We start from the raw sequence: 18845 nt of genomic DNA, 5'->3' as shown, positions 1-18845 counted from the left end.
TAGCCACTTCAAAGTCAAGAGTAAAATTTACTATTCTCTCTCTCTCTCTCCCCCTTTCTTTCTGCCTGCTTGTCTATTTCTCCCCTTTCTGTCTCTGTTGCCCTCCCTTTCTCTCTCTGGCTTTTTCTTTATTCTGAAATGAGCATTATTCTGAAATGCACATTACCTTGCAAAGATACCCTTTTGGACTGAAAACGAGGAAAAGCTTTAATTTTATCACCTTGGAAGTGTTTCAGTTTTCTGTGGCAGAGAGAGTAGCTTTAGCAATGAGAGCAAATGAAGGGGTTAAAACTGGACTTGGCTGGGTGTCAGTGAAACTTTTTTTCTGGCTCTGCTCCGGGTTTCCCCTTGAAGGGATTTCCCTCCGCCTCTGTGCCTCTGCAACAAGACCCTTTATAAAGAGCAGACTTTCTATTTCACTCCTCACTGAGCCTCACTGGCTTTAGGAGCTAAAGCCTCTTCCAGGGCATTTTCAGGTGGGACAGAAAGAAGAGTTTGGGGACCATCATGTTCTCATCACAGCGACAACTAAAAATGCCTAGGAAGATGTTTGTGATCTTTGGAGCTTCAAATATACTTTGGATGGTGTTTACAGTTTGTAAGTTCTTCTCTTTGATCTGTTTCAAATGCTCACATTCCATTTCAGCCCTGATTTTGGCTTCAGTCAGTTTTGCTATGGTAATAAAGAAAGGCATTAGGATTTTTAAGCAGTGGAAAAACTTAATTTAACATAACATGTAATGTGCTATTGAGTATTGCAATGTACCATTGTATTGTCATAGTTGGAGCTGCAAATTGATGTTTTTCAGATATATTTTTCTTTTTTTTTTTTTTTTTTAAATTTTTTTTTCAACGTTTATTTATTTTTGGGACAGAGAGAGACAGAGCATGAACAGGGGAGGGGCAGAGAGAGAGGGAGACACAGAATCGGAAACAGGCTCCAGGCTCCGAGCCATCAGCCCAGAGCCTGACGTGGGGCTCGAACTCACGGACCGCGAGATCGTGACCTGGCTGAAGTCGGACGCTTAACCGACTGTGCCACCCAGGCGCCCCTCAGATATATTTTTCCAATGTCAAGTAAATAATTGGATTTATCTCTAGTAAGGTCTATCTCTTCAGTTTCCTGTACTTGATAATGATCTTAAGCTTACCAAATAACAAAATAATTTTGATAAATGGGCATCAAGGTTGGAACTGACACTTCTCCAAGATTCTAACACCTTTGGCAGTGACTCCAATTATTTTTGGCTTCTTGCAGTTAGTTTAAAATTTAGGAAACAGATCAGCCAGACTGTATTTTGGACATTATACTAGGACAGAGAAGAGGGAGTAGAATACTAAACAAAGTTTGCTTTTCTCTTTTTTGCCTTCACAGCTCAAGCTTTTAAAATAGAGACCTTCCCTGAAAACAAAATTGTTGCTCAGATTGGTGATGTCGTTTCACTGACTTGCAGGACAACAGGCTGTGAGCCCCCATCTTTCTCTTGGAGAACCCATTTAGATAGTCCACTGAATGGGCAGGTGAGAAATGAGGGGTCCAATTCCACGCTGACCATGGATCCCGTTGGTTTCAGGAATGAATACTCTTACCTGTGCACAGCGATTTGCGGATCTGAGAAACGGGAAAAAGGGATTCAGGTGGAGATTTACTGTGAGTACTACAGAGAATCTTTGATTTTCTCTTAATTTTGCTTTAAGTTTCTTTAATGGATAGTTTTAAAAGAAAAAACATCAAAGGATATTCATGTACAGATTCTTGGCTAGAGGACATACTGCACCAAGAAAGTTAGAGGCAGCTGAATCTAGCTCTAGAAAAGGAACCCACACCTTGGTCTTTATTCTAACTGCCACAAACATAGTGACCGTGGGTAAGACACAACCTCTGGGTTTTTCTTTTCTTAGCCATAAAATGAAGCTCTCTGAAGTTTTTTAATTGTATTTTTCAGCAATTTCTATTTGATTATATCCTCACATGTTTACTTGGTCATACATCCAAATGATTTATGAATTCCATTCTTCAGGGATTTTCCACTTATTTATTCTTACACAATTTTGTGCTTAAAATCAGCTTAAGTAGGAGATCTATAATTTAATAATAGGCTTCAGTACAAGTTTTCCCTTTGACATAAGAAAAGTATCCGCAAACATTTCACTCATTTGACTTTGGTATAGATAAATTTAGGAGGGTTGTTTTTGTTTTTGTTTTTGGTGCCATTAAGCTTTAATGCTCAACCACTCAACCTCAGGATAATTTGTGTAATGGATTAGAGTTACCTGATGCATGTTAATAAACACCCCTACGTTGCCATTCTACCAAACTGCATCTCAGTCCATTCTCAATCCAGTGTATAAAGTTAGCAAGAGGAGTTAAAAACCAACCTGAAATAAAAATCTTGCCTTTGGTTGCTGATGACTACTCTTTCAGAAAAACAAACAAAACCAAACCAAACCCTGGAAACCTTTATGGCCGTCTCTTCATGAAGATCCCATCTGATTATCTTATAATTATTTTTGTTCCCTTCTGCTATGGCGGAGCTCAGTTTTGCCCAGTATCTGTAACTGATTCTTCAGTAAGCCCCATGTGTTGCTAATGTGGCCCAAGAAACTGTGCTTGGCCGGCTGCTTTCAATTATGCTGGTTGTACATGCATTGTTTGTGCAGCCTCCTGAGCTCCTTGAAAGGCCCCCTTATGTAAATACAGGGGAAAGTAACAAGTTCTTGTATTACCTGACAGCAAACCATGTGGGTTATGGGCACATTTCTTACAGAACAGGAGGGATAGAAATTATTGGTGGAAAAATTAAAAATACTGGTTCTTTCACCCAGCAAAGCATTTCCGATTCCTTTGCCTTTGCTCTCAAGTATCAAATAGTTGAAGATTTAAAAAAGAGAAATAAAGACGCTTCTGGCTTTAATTATCTTTCTGGAGGTTTTTTTCCTTCAAAAATATCTGGCTCTCATTATGTTGAACAATCGTGTCTCCATTCCACATTTGATTGTAATATTCTCCAGAGCTGGGACCTTTGTGTCCTTATTACACAGAGTACTGAATCCAGCCGATGTGTTACCATCATGACAGTTTGTAAGGAAAAGGTAGCCCTTGCAAAGGAAGCAACGGCTGACTGAAATAGCACGTTCCCTTGGCACTGAAAGGTTCAAGTGGTGTGCTGGTTAGGACATTGAGTTAAGCATTTCAAGAGGCAAATCTGCCTTCCAGAATTTAAATATTGCACCTTCCTGGTGGATGAATTCTGGTCAGAGGCATTATTTTCAGAAGCCAATTATTTAACGTTGCTCTTTTCCTTTCTTAGCGTGTGTTGCTCAATAACTGTTCTTTGCCATGACATTCTGAGCCTCAGTTTTCTTATCTATAAAGTGGACTTATCTCTGCTCTAAGAGAATGTGGTATAATGTAAATCTTCAGTAGCAGTACAGAATAATAAAAGTACTGAGTTTAAATCCCAGACTTGCCATTTCTGAGCTGTGTGGCCTCAGGCAAGTTATGCAAATGTGCTAAGGCTATGTTTTCATACCTGTGAAATGTGGTCTCTATGTGTTAGAGTTAAAATCCTTTATATTTAATGACTAGCACAGTGATGGGGCATATGTAAGTATTCAATAAACATCAATTTCTTCTCTCTTCTTTTACTCTAATAATATGCAACCCTTAGTACATGCAGGCTCACAGCTGAAGAACTCTCTAAAGGGTGAACCCACCCCAAACCATGAAAGGCTATTTTAACAATGAATTAAGACTGTATTAACAGAAACATTAGACTTGGTTTGCATTGCATTGAATCAGTCAAAGACATTATATTACATGAACAGAAAGCCTGCTCATGTGTATTTGTTTGACCTTTGCAGCTTTCCCTAAGGACCCAGAGATCCATCTGAGTGGCCCCCTGGAAGTTGGGAAGCCAGTCACAGTCACATGCTTGGTCCCTGATGTTTATCCATTTGACAGGCTGGAGATGAATTTGCTGAAAGGCAACCATCTCTTACAGAATAAGGACTTTGTAGAACCTATGGAAAGAAAGTCCCTGGAAACCAAGAGTTTGGAGGTAACCTTCACTCCTACCAATGAAGATATTGGGAAAGCTCTTGTTTGCCAAGCGAAATTACACATTGATGAAATTGACTTTAAGCCCAAAGAAAGGGAGACTACGAAAAAACTGCAAGTCTACAGTAAGTACTTGGGTGATGTAGTCTCGTCTTTATGGGAATTCAGTCTTGGATGTATACAGCATTAAACTTAGCAGCTAAAGTCAGGAAGGCATTTGTTTATAGTTTTTACTCCATTTTTATTCATTGAGAGCACAGTATTTGCCAACAGGATAATTCAATGAAAAGAGCATTGGATTTGGATTGGGAAGACTTCTGGCTCCATTAACTGTGTGAACTTGGGTTGCTTAATTTTGTTATTTCCCAGTCTATCAAAGGAGAGTAATAATACCACCTGGGTAGTATGTAGTAGGCTCAGAAGATAAAATGTTTTAAATTATAAGTTCTTGTAACATACCTTGAAATATTAAGTTATAGAGATTTTACAAGGTGAGCGCTTGTTCTGTGTGTGTGTGTGTGTATACACACATATACATGTGCTCACACACACATATATGCATTGGGCAGGAGAGTGGAGATGATTACCTTCACATTCGCTGAAACTGTGGGGGACTTGAGGCAAGCTTGTAGTCCCAGAATTGTGTAGGAGTGGACTCACTGTACTCTGTTCTAGACCCAAATGCTGTGTTTTTCTTTGCACACTACATTTAAAAGGAGCACTGTCAACTATAGCATGTTTAGCTGAAAGAGAATGAGATGGAAAGGCATTTATCAATATTTTGAAAAGAGTAGTCAAGACAGGGGATATTTTTCCTAGAGAATACAAAACTGGGAAAAGAGAGCTATCATTAAGTATTTGAAAGACAGTGGAAAAGGGACTTGATTTATTCTGTAACAGTGAAGGACTGAACTATGGCCACTGCATGAAATTTACTTACAAAGAGGAAGGTTTCAGCTCAATTGTTCTAGTAACTAGAGCTGTTCCCAAATCAAAAGGACTGCTTTTCAAGGCAGTGATTCCCTCAAGCAGAAGTGTTGACGCCAACTTATATGAGCACTTGTCAAGTATTCTAAGATAGGACTGCTACCTTATCTGGGAGATTGAACCACATTATTCTAAGGGTCTTTCTTAATTTCTGAGTATCTAGGGCCCTCTGAAAACACCAAACACCAAAAAAAGTACCTCAATCAGATTAGTCAGAAATTGGATCGACTGACTTTTGTGACCACACAGTACTAATTTTACACTAATTTGGCAGATTAAGTTTGTCAAATTTGTGAAAGCATGTAAATACAGACTTGCAGAGAAATACGTTATCCTTGTGGGATCAAGATGATGCCTAGCAGTTACTAATGTTGTGCCCTGCCTTTTCAGTCTCACCCAAGAACACAGTTATCTCTGTGAATCCCTCCACAAGGCTGCAGGAAGGTGGTTCTGTGACAATGACATGCTCCAGTGAAGGTCTACCAGCTCCACAGATTTTCTGGAGCAAAAAATTAGATAATGGGAATCTACAGCTCCTTTCTGGGAACTCAACTCTCACTTTAATTGCTATGAGGACAGAAGATTCTGGAATTTATGTGTGTGAAGGAGTCAATCAAGTTGGGAAAAATGGAAAAGAGGTGGAATTAATTGTTCAAGGTAAGTAATCTGTGAAAAATGAATGGTAAATGTGCCTTGATTGGGGTTTGTGCAATAGTGAAACAGCTTCAATGCCACAATCGCTTCCTTAGGTTTTATTGATGACCCATCTGATGTCATGTACTTTAGCACAATTGTATGTTCATCTTGCTCAGACTTCTCAGAAGTCTTTCCTCCCATGGCTCTGCTTTTCTGATTCTTTTCCATCTCTCACCATTCCTTCCCTGCTTCCTTCTTTGGCTTTCTCTTTTCCTCCCGCCCCTTGAATATTAGTATTCTCAGGTTACCACATCTGTCCTCATCTCTACTCACTCTGGACTCTTAGTATTTGGGCCACCATACTCTGCTTACTCCTAAATTCATGTTGCCATTCCATATCACCAAATCCTGTCCATTCTTCCTCAGAATAATCCTTAGAATTTGAGCTCTTTTTTTTTTTTTCAACCCTCTTGCCATTGCCTTAATTTATCACCTCTGACTTGGACTCTTGCAAGATGTTTTTAAATAACGGCATTCATTGAACACCAGCTGTATGCTAGGCACTTTACATATGTTAGCTATAATCTTCAAAAATCAACTAAACAGTAGGTATTTTATACTCATTTTATAGATGAGAGCATATTGTCTCATACTAATTAACAGAGGCTCCTACAGATCATACACCTGATATTTGCTGGGAATTCTACTTTCCACTTTATCTATGTTGTCTTCCTAGCCTTTACCACTACCTTATGAGGTGAATAAAAACTGGGGTTAAGCATAGTTCATAATTTGCCTAGGTCAGATCACTCGCTAGTGGCATTGACTGTGATTTTAATACAAGCCCATTTTAATCTAAAACTCCATGACTTTTCAACTAAATAGCTAAATTGTCTTCAAATGGTCATCCTGCTATCATTCTGACCTCAAGACAATCAATCCTGTGCAATGCTACCAGAGTATATACCTCAAACAAAAAAAGTGCTCATTATATATGACTTCAACCAAGCCCTAACTGCATGTAAATTAAAATTCACATTTAAAATAAAACTCTTGGGGCGCCTGGGTGGCGCAGTCGGTTAAGCGTCCGGCTTCAGCCAGGTCACGATCTCGCGGTCCGTGAGTTCGAGCCCCGCGTCAGGCTCTGAGCTGATGGCTCGGAGCCTGGAGCCTGTTTCCGATTCTGTGTCTCCCTCTCTCTCTGCCCCTCCCCCGTTCATGCTCTGTCTCTCTCTGTCCCAAAAATAAATAAAAAACGTTGAAAAAAAAAATTAAAATACTCATTAAAAAATAAATAAATAAATAAAATAAAATAAAATAAAACTCTTTATAATCTGGTCAGAAACTACCTTTATAGCTTCGGTGGTGTCCATGTTGTTCCTTCTGCCTGGAGCACCATTCCTTCACCTGGCAAAGTCATAGCCATTCTTCAAGACAAAGTTCATGTCAGCCTTCCAATTCCAGATTGTGTTAGGCAAATCTGGCTATTCCTTCCTTTTTCTACATTCAACACTTCTTATCGAAGTTTATGTACCTCTGTTAGGTCAGCATACATTAATTAAGAGCCCTTGTCCAAGAATCCAAGAATTGTGCTTGGTGCTGTGGGGGCAGACATGAAAAAGTTATGGTGGCTGCCCTTGAAGAGCTTATAATGTAGGGAGGAAAGGCAGGCATGTAAGTGATAATTTAAACATACTTTAGTAAGAGCCAAAATAATGTATTTATTTAAATGTGGCTTTCCATTAAACTTTAAGTCAAGAATCGTGTGCATGTGTGTGTGTATTTTAATATTTGGGTGTCTGCCACAAAATAGGTGCCCAGTATATGCCAGTTGCATAAACTATAAACATGAGCAACGCAAAATTTTAAAATATGAAAATATGATCTAAACGTGATGATTAAAAAAAATAAAATTGGAACTCACCATCAATAGATTAACTCAGTTGGGTGTTAGGTTACCATTCTCAAGAGACCAAGAAAGTATTACACTAATAAAATCATATGCAACTAATCACCCATCCTGGAAAAATTCCACCCATAATAAATTAGATCCCATTTCAGTGTGAAAAGAAAATGCCCTGTGGGGTTAGGGAGGGTTGTTTTGAATTTTGCAACACAGGATACTAACCACCTTAAGTACTGAAGAGAGAATGGAACTTTGAAAAGACCTTTCAGTGACCTAAGAACTACTCCACAGGGGAAAAGTGTTCGCCTGGTAATATACGCAGCCACTGGAAAAAAAAATGGTCTGAGAACACTTCACAGGCAGGAAGTGGGTCTATTTTCAAGTTCCCTTTTCTCACACTAGCATATGAGGAATTCAGAAACTCTGCTTATTGTTCTCGGTGATCTTTTTCAAAATCTAATAGCATATCAGTGTATTGAGGTAATTTGAGGAAAGCCTTTTTTGGAAGATACTACAATGTCACAGTGAGACAAACCAAACAGAAGAATAACTTCTCTTGGCACAGATGAGAACCTTGCAAAATGTGGTGTATTTGGATGACTTCTATGTTGAGAATTCTTTCCTCCCTCTCCAGTCTGCTACTTACAGGAACAATTTTAGTGATTTTCTGTGGAGTCTCAACTGTCACTCTCGGGATTGTCCAAACACTCCCAGTTTCTTCAGGGAACAGGGAGTGGAGATTTGAAATTCCCTTTCTCCCCAGACAGGAAGGATCCCAACACAGACTGTGTGTCCAGCAGGGATAGGACTGGCAGCCAAAGAGCTTTTGTGGATATTTGAGACATAGGACTCTGCCCTCCGATCTCAGTTTTCAACCCCTGAATTAATTCAAAGTAGTTTTGTATTTCATCAAATTCTAGAGGTGGTTTGTGTGTCATTTTCATGTTTAGATTTTGGCTTTGCTCTCAATGTGATTCTGTGTGCTTTCAATGGTATAACTATATTGTTGGCACAGAAACTCTAAGCACAGGTCCATTATGGCTATGGCATCTAATCAGAAGACATATTTTTGTAGCTGCTTTCACAACCTCTCTTAGATCTTGTTTTATCTCCTAGTGAGGATGATTTGATTCAGTTGTTGAAGCAACTGAAAAGCTAGGGTCTCAAATCAGACCCACCTGGCTCCAAGTCCTAGTTTTGCCACTGCAAACTAGATAAAGTTATCTAGCATTTCTGAGCCTAGGTTTCCTTAAGGAGAAAGAGGAGGAGGAAGAGGATGGGAGAAGGAAGAGGAAGAAGAAGAGGAAAAGAAAGAGAAGCAGCAACAGGAAGTGAAAGAGAAGAATTAATGGTAGCATTTCATGAAGTTGTGAGGATTAAATGAGATAATATATGCAGAGTGGCTTACACAATGCTTATACACTAGAACCTCTTAAATTATTTGCCGTTGTCCACTACTGCAGGGATTTGATAAACTACAATTGAGCAGAGACTGAATTACTATCGTGAAAAGATGTCAGCTTCTGTCCTAACAAGTCTTAATCCACATTCATTCTGTTAAATGAATGACTCAATGAACTCTTGTGGGTTTATTCTTTAAAAATGCCTTTCAGGATCGTCCCAAGGTAGAAAGGAGTGATATTTTCTTACACAGCTGTTAGCTGTAAAGAGATGAAAAAAAAAGACCATATATCGGAATGTGGTGAAGGAAGAAAAGGATCTTACCTTCTTTTTGTCTTGTTCTTTTTCCTCCAGAGAAACCATTCACTGTTGAGATCTCCCCCGGGCCCCAGATTGTTGCTCAGATTGGTGACTCAGTTGTGTTGACATGTGGTGTCACAGGCTGTGAGTCCCCATCTTTCGCTTGGAGAACCCAGGTGGACAGCCCTCTGAGTGGGAAGGTGAAGACTGAAGGGAGCAAGTCCACACTGACCCTGAGCCCTGTGGGTTTTGAGAATGAACATTCTTATCTGTGCACCGTAACCTGTGGCCGTAAGAAAGTGGAAAAGGGAATTAAAGTGGACCTCTACTGTAAGTGGTTTTCGGAATTGTTCGCTGTTTTTTTTTCCCCTCAATTCTATTGAAAGAAACAGAATGCAAGTATGATATACAATGCGATCCATGTATTTAGAAAGGGAACTTAGCATTGTGAATTGTTCCTAAATCTCTGGACCGGAATTTTTGATGCAACCTAATTGCCTAAATCTTAAGTATATATTACGTATGTACACAGCATCCACAATCCTTACTTTGTGTTTTGTCAATACTCTTGTCGTCATGCACTTGAACACACTCCATGTTCACTGCTTCCCATCGCCTGTGTGTATAGGGGGTATTCCAGAGGTGACAGTGAGCAAGGAGAGGAGTCAAGGCCCATTCATATGACTGCCCAGCTCTTTGAACAGAGAGTGAGGCCCAAGCCTACTGTTTTGAAGGCACATTTGGAAAGTTGATTGGCAGGATGGGAAAAAATGAGGCAGTGGGGAGCAAGACAAAGCCAAAAATGAAAATAGGTAGTAATATTGGCCATAGGGAATGGCCCGTGGCAGCAGCTCAGATGAAAAGCAGAGCCAGGACTTAGCACGAGATCTTAATACTGATTTACACTACATACACCCACCACACTCTTTCTTGGTGTTCCTGTCACCTTAATGAAGAGCCTTTACAACCTCGAACCTCTATGAATTTGACATTGCTAGAATTCTTCATTGTATAATGAATGAGGGACAAAATATTCAAAGTGCTCTGAAAATTGATTACGTTGAGAGAGTTATTCTGGCTTGTGTTATTCAGCAGAATTCAAGAGAAAAATAGAACATTCTCTACCAGAAAGCCTGCCCAAACTTGTGTTACCTATCAGGATTTTGTTCAGCATGAGTTAGAGTATGTCTGTAAAGGGATTTGAATGTCTCAAAATAAGGGTGAATTTTGTTGTGTTATCATATTACCTGGAGTCCAAGATCTGCTGATGTAGGCACATTCCCAGCAGAAATGAGAACCAGCAGTACAGTCTTACTGCAATATGGAAATAGGTGAGAATGTATCACTTTAACAGCATTTTGCGTAAGAAAAAAACTTTTTAGCATTGCTCTTGCTCTTGATAACTATTTTAGTCTTATTTTTATTGGTTGGCCTAAGATGCATTATACATATTATTCAGAATGTCAAGCTCATAGTTTTTTGTTAACTGCAAGTATTGCCTGAGAAATACTTAAAATTTGGTATCTACACTTGGCCATTGGAAATGAAAATGTCTAAATTGAGAACTGCACTGTGGGTCTTATTTGATACCCAGAGGCTTCACAGCTCTCTGGGTTTCAAGCTCAGAGAGATATGGGTTCTGATCTCAACTCAGTGACTTAACATAGATATGATGCCTAATGATGGTCTCTGAGCTTCTATCAGGTTTGTAAGTTTTCCTAGCTGTAAAATAAGTTCTTTGTAAGTTTTCCCACCTGTAAAATATGTTCACTAATACCTATTTTATCGGGCTGTTTTGAAGACTGAGGTAATAAACATTAAGGGATTAACCCATAGCTAACTTTCAATACAGCATGGGAAATAAACATTTAAAATACATAGCTAGAAATAAGATGGTGGAAACTCATGTTCCTTGAAAAAGATCAGTCCAGGCTGTCAGAAAGACTGCATCACTAAGAAGAGAAAAATAGGAAGTATATTTATTTCTTGATTAATTCAAGTGCTAAGTATTTTTGTTTATATTTAATATCACAAATGTTTATACTTGATGGCATTATTTATACATTGGTGATCATTCTATCCCACGTGAGTTAAAAATGTCATTTTGAGACCCTTGCATTTAATAGTTACATTTTCCTTTGAATGTCACATATAAACATCCGTTTTCTATGATATTTGCAGCATTCCCTAGAGATCCAGAGATTGAGATAAGTGGTCTGCCAGTGAATGGAAACCCGGTGACTGTAAGCTGCCGGGTTCCTAATGTGTATCCTTCTGACCGGCTGGAGATTGAATTACTTAAGGGGGAGAGTATTATAGGGAATAAAAATTTTCTGGAGAACATAGACAAGAAGTATCTAGAGACTGAGAGTTTGGACATGACCTTCATCCCCACCACTGAAGATACTGGAACCGTTCTTGTTTGTCTGGCTAAGTTACATATTGATGAAATGGAATTTGAACCCAAACAAAGGCAGAGTACACAGACACTTTATGTTAATGGTAAGTACATGTGTGATGTATCCACACCTGAATATGGGTTTCTTATCATGTTTGCCGGGCAATAGTTAACATGAGGTTAATAGTTAAAACCTCTGTGGAAAAAAAAATAACTGGAAAAGAAATTTTAAAATAATTATAACAAACCACTCCCAACACTTCAGACAGCAATCATTTTTTATCTCATGATTCTATGAGCTGGCAATTCGAGAAAGTTTCATCTGCTCACTGTGGTACCAGATGAACTCACTCATGCATTTTCAGTCATTGGCAGGTCAGCAGGGCATGGCTGGTCCCAGATGGACTCACTCATATATCTGGGGTCTCTCTGGGGGTTCTGGGCCTCCCTTTCTCCACGTGCTATTTCATCCTGAAGGAAAGGAGCACAGGCTTAGTCACCACAGTGCAGCATTTTGAAAGAGTGATAATGAAAGGAGGCCTTTGAGACTCAAGCCTAGAAGTCCTATGGTGTTACTTCTTCCATGGTACATTGGTCAGAGTGAGTCACAAGGCCAGCCAGGTTCAAGGGGTGGGAAAATAAACTCCACCTTCTCGCAGGAGAGTCAAATAATTTCTGGTCATGTTTAACGTACCATAAATGTTGATACACACTATCAGTGATCATCCATTCTTAGGTAGTCAGGGACTTTCTACGGAACTTATTTCTATTAGAAAATACCCATGCTGGGTTCATATTCTACTCTCTATCATTCTATACTTGCTTAAGTAAATGGGGACAGAAATCCTCCTTTGGTAAGGGTATCAACATTAATAAACTGTTCCAATCCATTGAACCATAGCTCAGTTTTGCCACATTATTAAAACTTTTTTGGAGCTCAAGGTATAAAGGGTCAAGCTGACAAGTGTTCCTGCCTTTTCAGTTGCCCCCAGGGATACAACCGTCTTCATCAGCCCCTCCTCCATCCTGGAGGAAGGTAGTTCTGTGAATATGACATGCTCCAGCAATGGCCTTCCAGCTCCAAAAATCCTCTGGAGCAGGCAGCTAAACAATGGGCATCTACAGCCTCTTTCTGAAAATTCAACTCTCACCTTAACTTCTACAAAAATGGAAGACTCTGGTGTTTATGTGTGTGAAGGGATTAACCAGGCTGGAATAGACAGAAAAGAAGTCGAATTAATTATCCAAGGTAAGTAAAACATGATTAATGAGTTATTTTCACTAGTATTATTTTGGTTGTCACCGGTTTTCAACAAAGCCCTCTCTGAAACCAACACTTTTACTAAAAACATATATTGAGGGTTTTGAAGAGCCCATGGTGTTTTCTATGCTTGGAAATTTCCTGGAATGGAACTTCCTCATAAACAATTCCACGTCAGTTATCCTAAAATTCTTTTAACCTCCAGCGGAATGCTGGCTGTGGGAACGGTGCCAGGAGTTTCTAATACCGGCACCGGTTATGGTGTGAAATAAGGGTAGGAAGAGGTATGTATGTATTTGGAAATTAGCTAAGGTTAAAGCCACCATATGTACTGAATTGGACTCTGAGTGGTAATCTCACAAGGCACATACTAGTATTTGCTTAGAAGCCCAAGAAGGCACGTAAGCCTTTTGTAAATTTTGAGGTTGAGTAGCAGTGACCATGCCCTCTGGTTCATCAACTTTGGGCATACAAGTTCCTTTTTTTTTTTTTTTTTTTTTCCTTCCTGGAGCTGTCATTTCCTGTCTTATTCCTTGGTATTATTTTCACTAAGGCATTAGTGACTTTCTTGTTACCTCACCTCGGTGATCATTTGTATTTTAAAGAAACGACCTTGGAAGGAAGGGCAATGCACAACTTTAAAGAAAGTCTTTAGGATAGATGTCATGGTACTACAGCTCTTGTCGGGGAAAGAATCTCAAATCAAGTCACAAAAATAGATGGAAATCTCACTTATAAAATGGTGATATGATACCTTCTTCCATGGGCTGTGTATTAATAGCGATGTTGTACTTTAAATACTTAGCCCAGTGCCTGGCACCTAGTGAATAATAGTCGTGGTTGTTAGAATAGTAAGAAAGCCATCTCTGTACAACTTGATCCAGGAAAATCCAACCCAAACTCAGAAGCCTGTAAAGACTTTTTACTTCAAGGAAAAACTGCACAACATTGTCACACAAAAAAATTTTTTTTCACATTTGAATTCTATTGCTGTTTATCAAACACCATTTTTTGGCTAGTCTGGGTAAAGAATTAGATTTAGGGACATGAGAGAAGTATAGACGTGTATTCTCTCGTTAAAAACATGGCCATTTATGTGGGCACCTGGGTGGCTTAGTAGATTAAAGGTCTGACTTTGGCTGAGGTCATGATCCCGAGGGTCGTGGGTTCAAGCCCTGCATCAGGCTCTGTGCTGACAGCTCAGGGCCTGGAGCCTGCTTTGGTTTCTGTGTCTCCTTCTCTCTCTGCCCCTCCCCTGCTTGCACTCTGCCTCTCTGTCTCAAAAATAAACAAACATCCAAAATAAATAAATTAAAGACACGGTCATTTACAAAAAAAACAGTCAATGCTTGACTTCTTTGCTTGCCTCTGTAAACATTTAATGCAAACAGTAAGCACAAATAGTTCCTTGACAGCTAATTGTTGCTGTCATTAAATTAATATGGAATTGGTTTATATTTCACCCAGTCAGAGGTGCATTTTAAATTCTCTTTACAGTTGCTCCGAAAGACATACAACTTACAGCTTTTCCTTCTGAGAGTGTCAAGGAAGGAGACACTGTTATTATCTCCTGTACATGTGGAAATGTTCCCAAAACTTGGATAATCCTGAAGAAAAAAGCAGAGACGGGAGACACAGTGCTACAGTCCAGAGATGGTGCATATACCATCCACAAGGTCCAGTTAGAGGACGCTGGAGTGTACGAATGTGAATCTAAAAATGAGGTTGGCTTGCAATTAAGAAGTTTAACCCTTGATGTTAAAGGTTAGTTAGAGTTTTGTTTTTATTTTTTGATTATTTTTTACAGTAGTCAGAGGTTAGATGGATTGTAAAGATTTTCTAGGATTAGGTGAATGAGTTGGCAAAATGGACCTGAATTCCATGTTGATTGTGGTTATTGCTCAGTGTTTCCTAAAATAATCATGCACAGCTGCCCTATCCTATGGAGTTTAGCCAGGAAGTTGACATTAGTCATTAGTGAGTACAGAATTCCCATTTGCTTTTCTCAGAGTTGACAATTCATCATTGGTCTCTGAAGTCTTGCGTTTCCTAAGCATTTAAACATACTTCTAAAACCTTTCCCTGGAGGTTATAAGGAAACTAAAGTAGGATTGGCACATGGAAGACAAAAGTTTCTATCCAGATTCTTGTCACTCCTATCACAAGAGAACGCTATTCTCTGGACATGGAGTAACTATGTATTTTCTGGATTGACTCCCTTCAAGATAACAATTAAGAGTGCCAATCTTGATGCTGAACAACATAAGAGAATCTCTAGACTATAGAATTGCCTTCTTAAAGATCCAAGCCCTTGTCCATCCTACCCTATTCTGATAGTGGGTGGGGGTGCAGAGCAACAGCCTCAGCAGAGAAACTTCGGGGGCCCTTTCATTTCCTACCCCCTCTTGTGAATGCCTGGTAGGATCTGCTGATCTTAATGGTGAAAGCAGAATATGTTAGCCTGTACTAATTAGTCTCCATGCCTTGTGTGCTAATGAGTTCTCACTGTGTGTTGGGAGCCAGGCTTGGAGCAAACAAATGCAAGTCTTGGAGCCTGTGGCCCTTGGCTATCAGAGTTTGCAACCACGGGTCAGTGTGAAGAAAATTTGAACTTAGGTCAGAAAATGGGTAAAATTGTTGCTCATCTGGCCAAATTTCTTGACATTTCAAGGCTTACCATATGTTTTCTGTTGTCACAGTACCATAACAATACATCTATCTAGAAGTGTTAAAGAATGGGAAAATACCATGATTACCTGTAAAACTTATAGTCATCCACCTGCAGTGATTATCCTGAAAAGAGTTGATCTGGCCAAAGAAATTACCATATGCTCAAAGAATGGAACATTTGCCTTGTGTCATGTCACTCAAAATGACACGGGGGTGTATGTAATCAGTGCTTGTAATGAGGTTGGGGATGATTCTGGATGGATTGGGATCTCAGTTATGAGTAGGATGAAGTCCACTCATTCCTATTTCTTTTAATCTTTGATGCCTCTAGTCCACTTTTAATTAAGCCTAGCCCTGGAAACTTAGACTCCTAACATTTTTGTGATTCTGTTTGTAGTTAATGATTCTCTTTTAAAGACATATCAAAGCGCTTTCTCTACTTTTTAACTCTCTCTCACACCTTGTCTTTTCTAATTGCTTTATTAAATTAGTGACTTACATATTTGCCATTTTTCACTCATTACTTACATGAACTATCCAAGCACTTTAGGCACTCAGCTAAGAAATTCAGGCCCCCAAACTATGGTTTAAAGTAACTGCAAATGAATGAAGACAAAAATTTGACATTTTTCCTTGGTATTTGAATTAGCTTACCTTTCTGTGTAGCTGCGTTTTAAAATTAATTTTGTTTTGGCTTGAATGTATTCCAGTGATATAGGAATGGTTGGGAGTCTTTAGGATTTTCAGTGTTTATACAGCTAATGAAAATAGTGTTTGAAGGTTGCCCTGGTAACCGACTCAACAGCAAATTTGTGTTTGACTGCAGATGCCTCAAGGAAAAACTAAAAGCAAAAGATAATATTTATTAAGTTGAAAAGAAAACAATAGGAGTATAAATACCATTGTCCATCATATTGTCAATATTGATGCCTAACCATAGTTATGATAATGGACATCCCATTAAAATACTATACTTTGACTAGTTCTACTCTAATAGGGAAAAGTAGAAAAATGAGGCAGTTATCATTATATTTAGGGCTAAGTGCTTTTATCATCAATAATTTGAAAAGATCAACTTCTCATCATCTGATTATCATGATCCTGTTCTACTTAGTTGACCTCCAGTGATTAGAAACTTCTAGAAGGAATGTGGTAATCGCCAAAGTCAGATTTCTTCAAAGACAGGAAACATACATGCTACTTTAAGAAATTTAATACTTGTGAGGTCATATGATTCCAGGCAAACATTAGTATAGATAGAGATGAGCCTCTAGTAAATTTCACTCTATCTTCCTCAGATGTTCTTATAAGGTTAAGTGTTAAATAGTATTGCAGTGATCACATGATTTTTAGTAGACTAGAAAGTAGTAATTTTTGCTTTTGTAAACTATTACCTTCTGTATCTAGTTACAACGCAATGACAAAGTGACAGCATGTAGAAAGAAATGCATTACTATTCAAAAAATATTTATTGGGTATCAACTACTCCAAGCAATGGGTCATTTACTACCTATTCAGTGGTGGACTAAAAAGAAATTGATAGGTGGTCTTATGTAACCTATAGACCAAAGTTAATAGATAATCATACAAATAAATGTATAATTACAAGCAGTGATAAGAACTATGAGAAGGAAATTGCAATGAGTTGTAAAAGTATATCAGGGTTCCTAATTTAAGCTGGGGAAGATGTGGGTCAGAGAATGCTCTGAGTAAGTAATATTCAAACTAAATATACTATTCAAAAAACTTAAGTTTATCAAGAGATGATATAAATGCTGAAGATGAATAACATATATTAAGATGTCCTACTTCAGAGATACAAAACATAAAGTTTTTTATATATCTCTGGAAAAGCCGTCAGCAAGAATTTTTTTTTTTTTTTTACTATCACACATGCTGTTTAACTATAATGATTACACTTTAGATGTTACAAAGATTTTCTTGGAGAACTGGTTAATTATTTCAGTTCATGGTCATCACAGTCCTAGTTCTTCAATAGATTTTTGTATTTTCCAAAGCAAACACTCCTCTCCAATTCTTGCTTTTGTAAAAGAGTCCTAGAATGTCATGCTCTTGTTTCCATTCTACAATTGAACCTGATTCTATTTGGATGCAACAACTGTCGTCTTAGACCCATCATGGCCATAGCAACAGCCAACTGAGTATTTGGATAATTGAAAGAAGTGTGTATTTGGTTCCTGTTAGCCCTTATCACTGCTTTGATTCATTCCTATTAAGAGAACTAGTTGTACTGTTAGAATAAAATATATAACTATCAAAAAATCTTTTTGAACTAGACATTAATTGCATCCATTTTGTTATTTTCCAGGAAGAGGAAATTACCAGGACTATTTTTCTCCTGAACTTCTCGTGCTCTATTGTTCATCTTCCTTAATAATACCAGCCATTGGAATGATCATTTACTTTGCTAGAAGAGCCAACATGAAAGGGTCATACAGTCTTGTAGAAGCACAGAAATCAAAGGTGTAGCTAATGTTTGAAATGTTCAACCAGAGCCACTATTTATCAGTCCACATTCTTAATACTGCTCATCATTCCATGAGAAAAACAACAAGCTCAGAGTCCAGACTTCCCTGAATGTAGTGACTTCTTGGAAAGAAATGGCTTCCTGTGTCCCATGCTGTGAGCAAGAGGCCAGAGGAAGACTTTCTGCCTAAAAAATAGGCACTACCATTGAGATGTGTTGACTGGAGTAGTTCCTTGATGTGTATATACAATAACATGATGTGTACATATGTAAAATAAAATTATGCCATAGCAAGATGGCTTGGAATAGCAGCCCTCTGTAGTCAGATCTTCAAAGTAATTTAATAGTGTTGCCTGGGCTGATTGTTATAACTGAATGCATCTTAAGAAAATTTAACATTAATATTGACTGGCAGCTGACCTATGTCACCTTTTTAATATTTTCTTTTCCTTAACAAAATTTTATTTCCATAAACTTGATTGATAATAACTTCATGTTTTGTAAAGATGCCAAGCTTTTATCTTTTTATAGGCAAATGATAAACCAAGAGGGCACTGGGTTCACTTTCAGGTACTAAACACTTCAACCTATGGTATAATGGTTGACTGGATTTCTCTGGATGGTACTTGCATGGTACGGAAATGTTTCAGGATGTTTATCAGACTCTTGTGTAACTTTTCTGATGTGGTCTAAAAATGCAACGTCTTTTGATTTTCTTTTGTAAATGTTTAGAATTTT

At 38.5% G+C, this 18845-nt stretch overlaps 1 protein-coding gene across 3 annotated transcripts; it reads left to right on the top strand.

Annotated features, from left to right (window-relative positions):
- Positions 1 to 507: 507 nt before the first annotated feature.
- On the top strand, positions 508 to 18109 carry VCAM1 (vascular cell adhesion molecule 1). 3 transcript variants are annotated; one of them, XM_047085981.1, is made up of 9 exons: positions 508 to 598; positions 1376 to 1651; positions 3865 to 4185; positions 5438 to 5704; positions 9345 to 9620; positions 11472 to 11792; positions 12671 to 12937; positions 14447 to 14713; positions 17949 to 18109. In XM_047085981.1, exons 1-9 carry the CDS (start codon positions 508 to 510, stop codon positions 18107 to 18109), a joined length of 2247 nt encoding a protein of 748 aa, XP_046941937.1. The 3 variants fall into 3 exon arrangements, with proteins under 3 accessions (XP_046941937.1, XP_046941938.1, XP_046941939.1); XM_047085982.1 differs by having other exon boundaries at positions 535 to 598; positions 1376 to 1465; XM_047085983.1 differs by lacking the exon at positions 9345 to 9620 and having other exon boundaries at positions 535 to 598.
- The last annotated feature ends 736 nt before the right edge of the window (positions 18110 to 18845 follow it).

This window comes from Lynx rufus, unplaced genomic scaffold (genome assembly GCF_022079265.1).
Source record: "Lynx rufus isolate CCGP_SWC_20201006 ecotype Redwood Valley unplaced genomic scaffold, mLynRuf1.p SCAF_2, whole genome shotgun sequence".
Lineage (NCBI taxonomy): Eukaryota > Metazoa > Chordata > Mammalia > Carnivora > Felidae > Lynx > Lynx rufus.
This window is presented reverse-complemented; position numbering and strand designations above follow the sequence as displayed.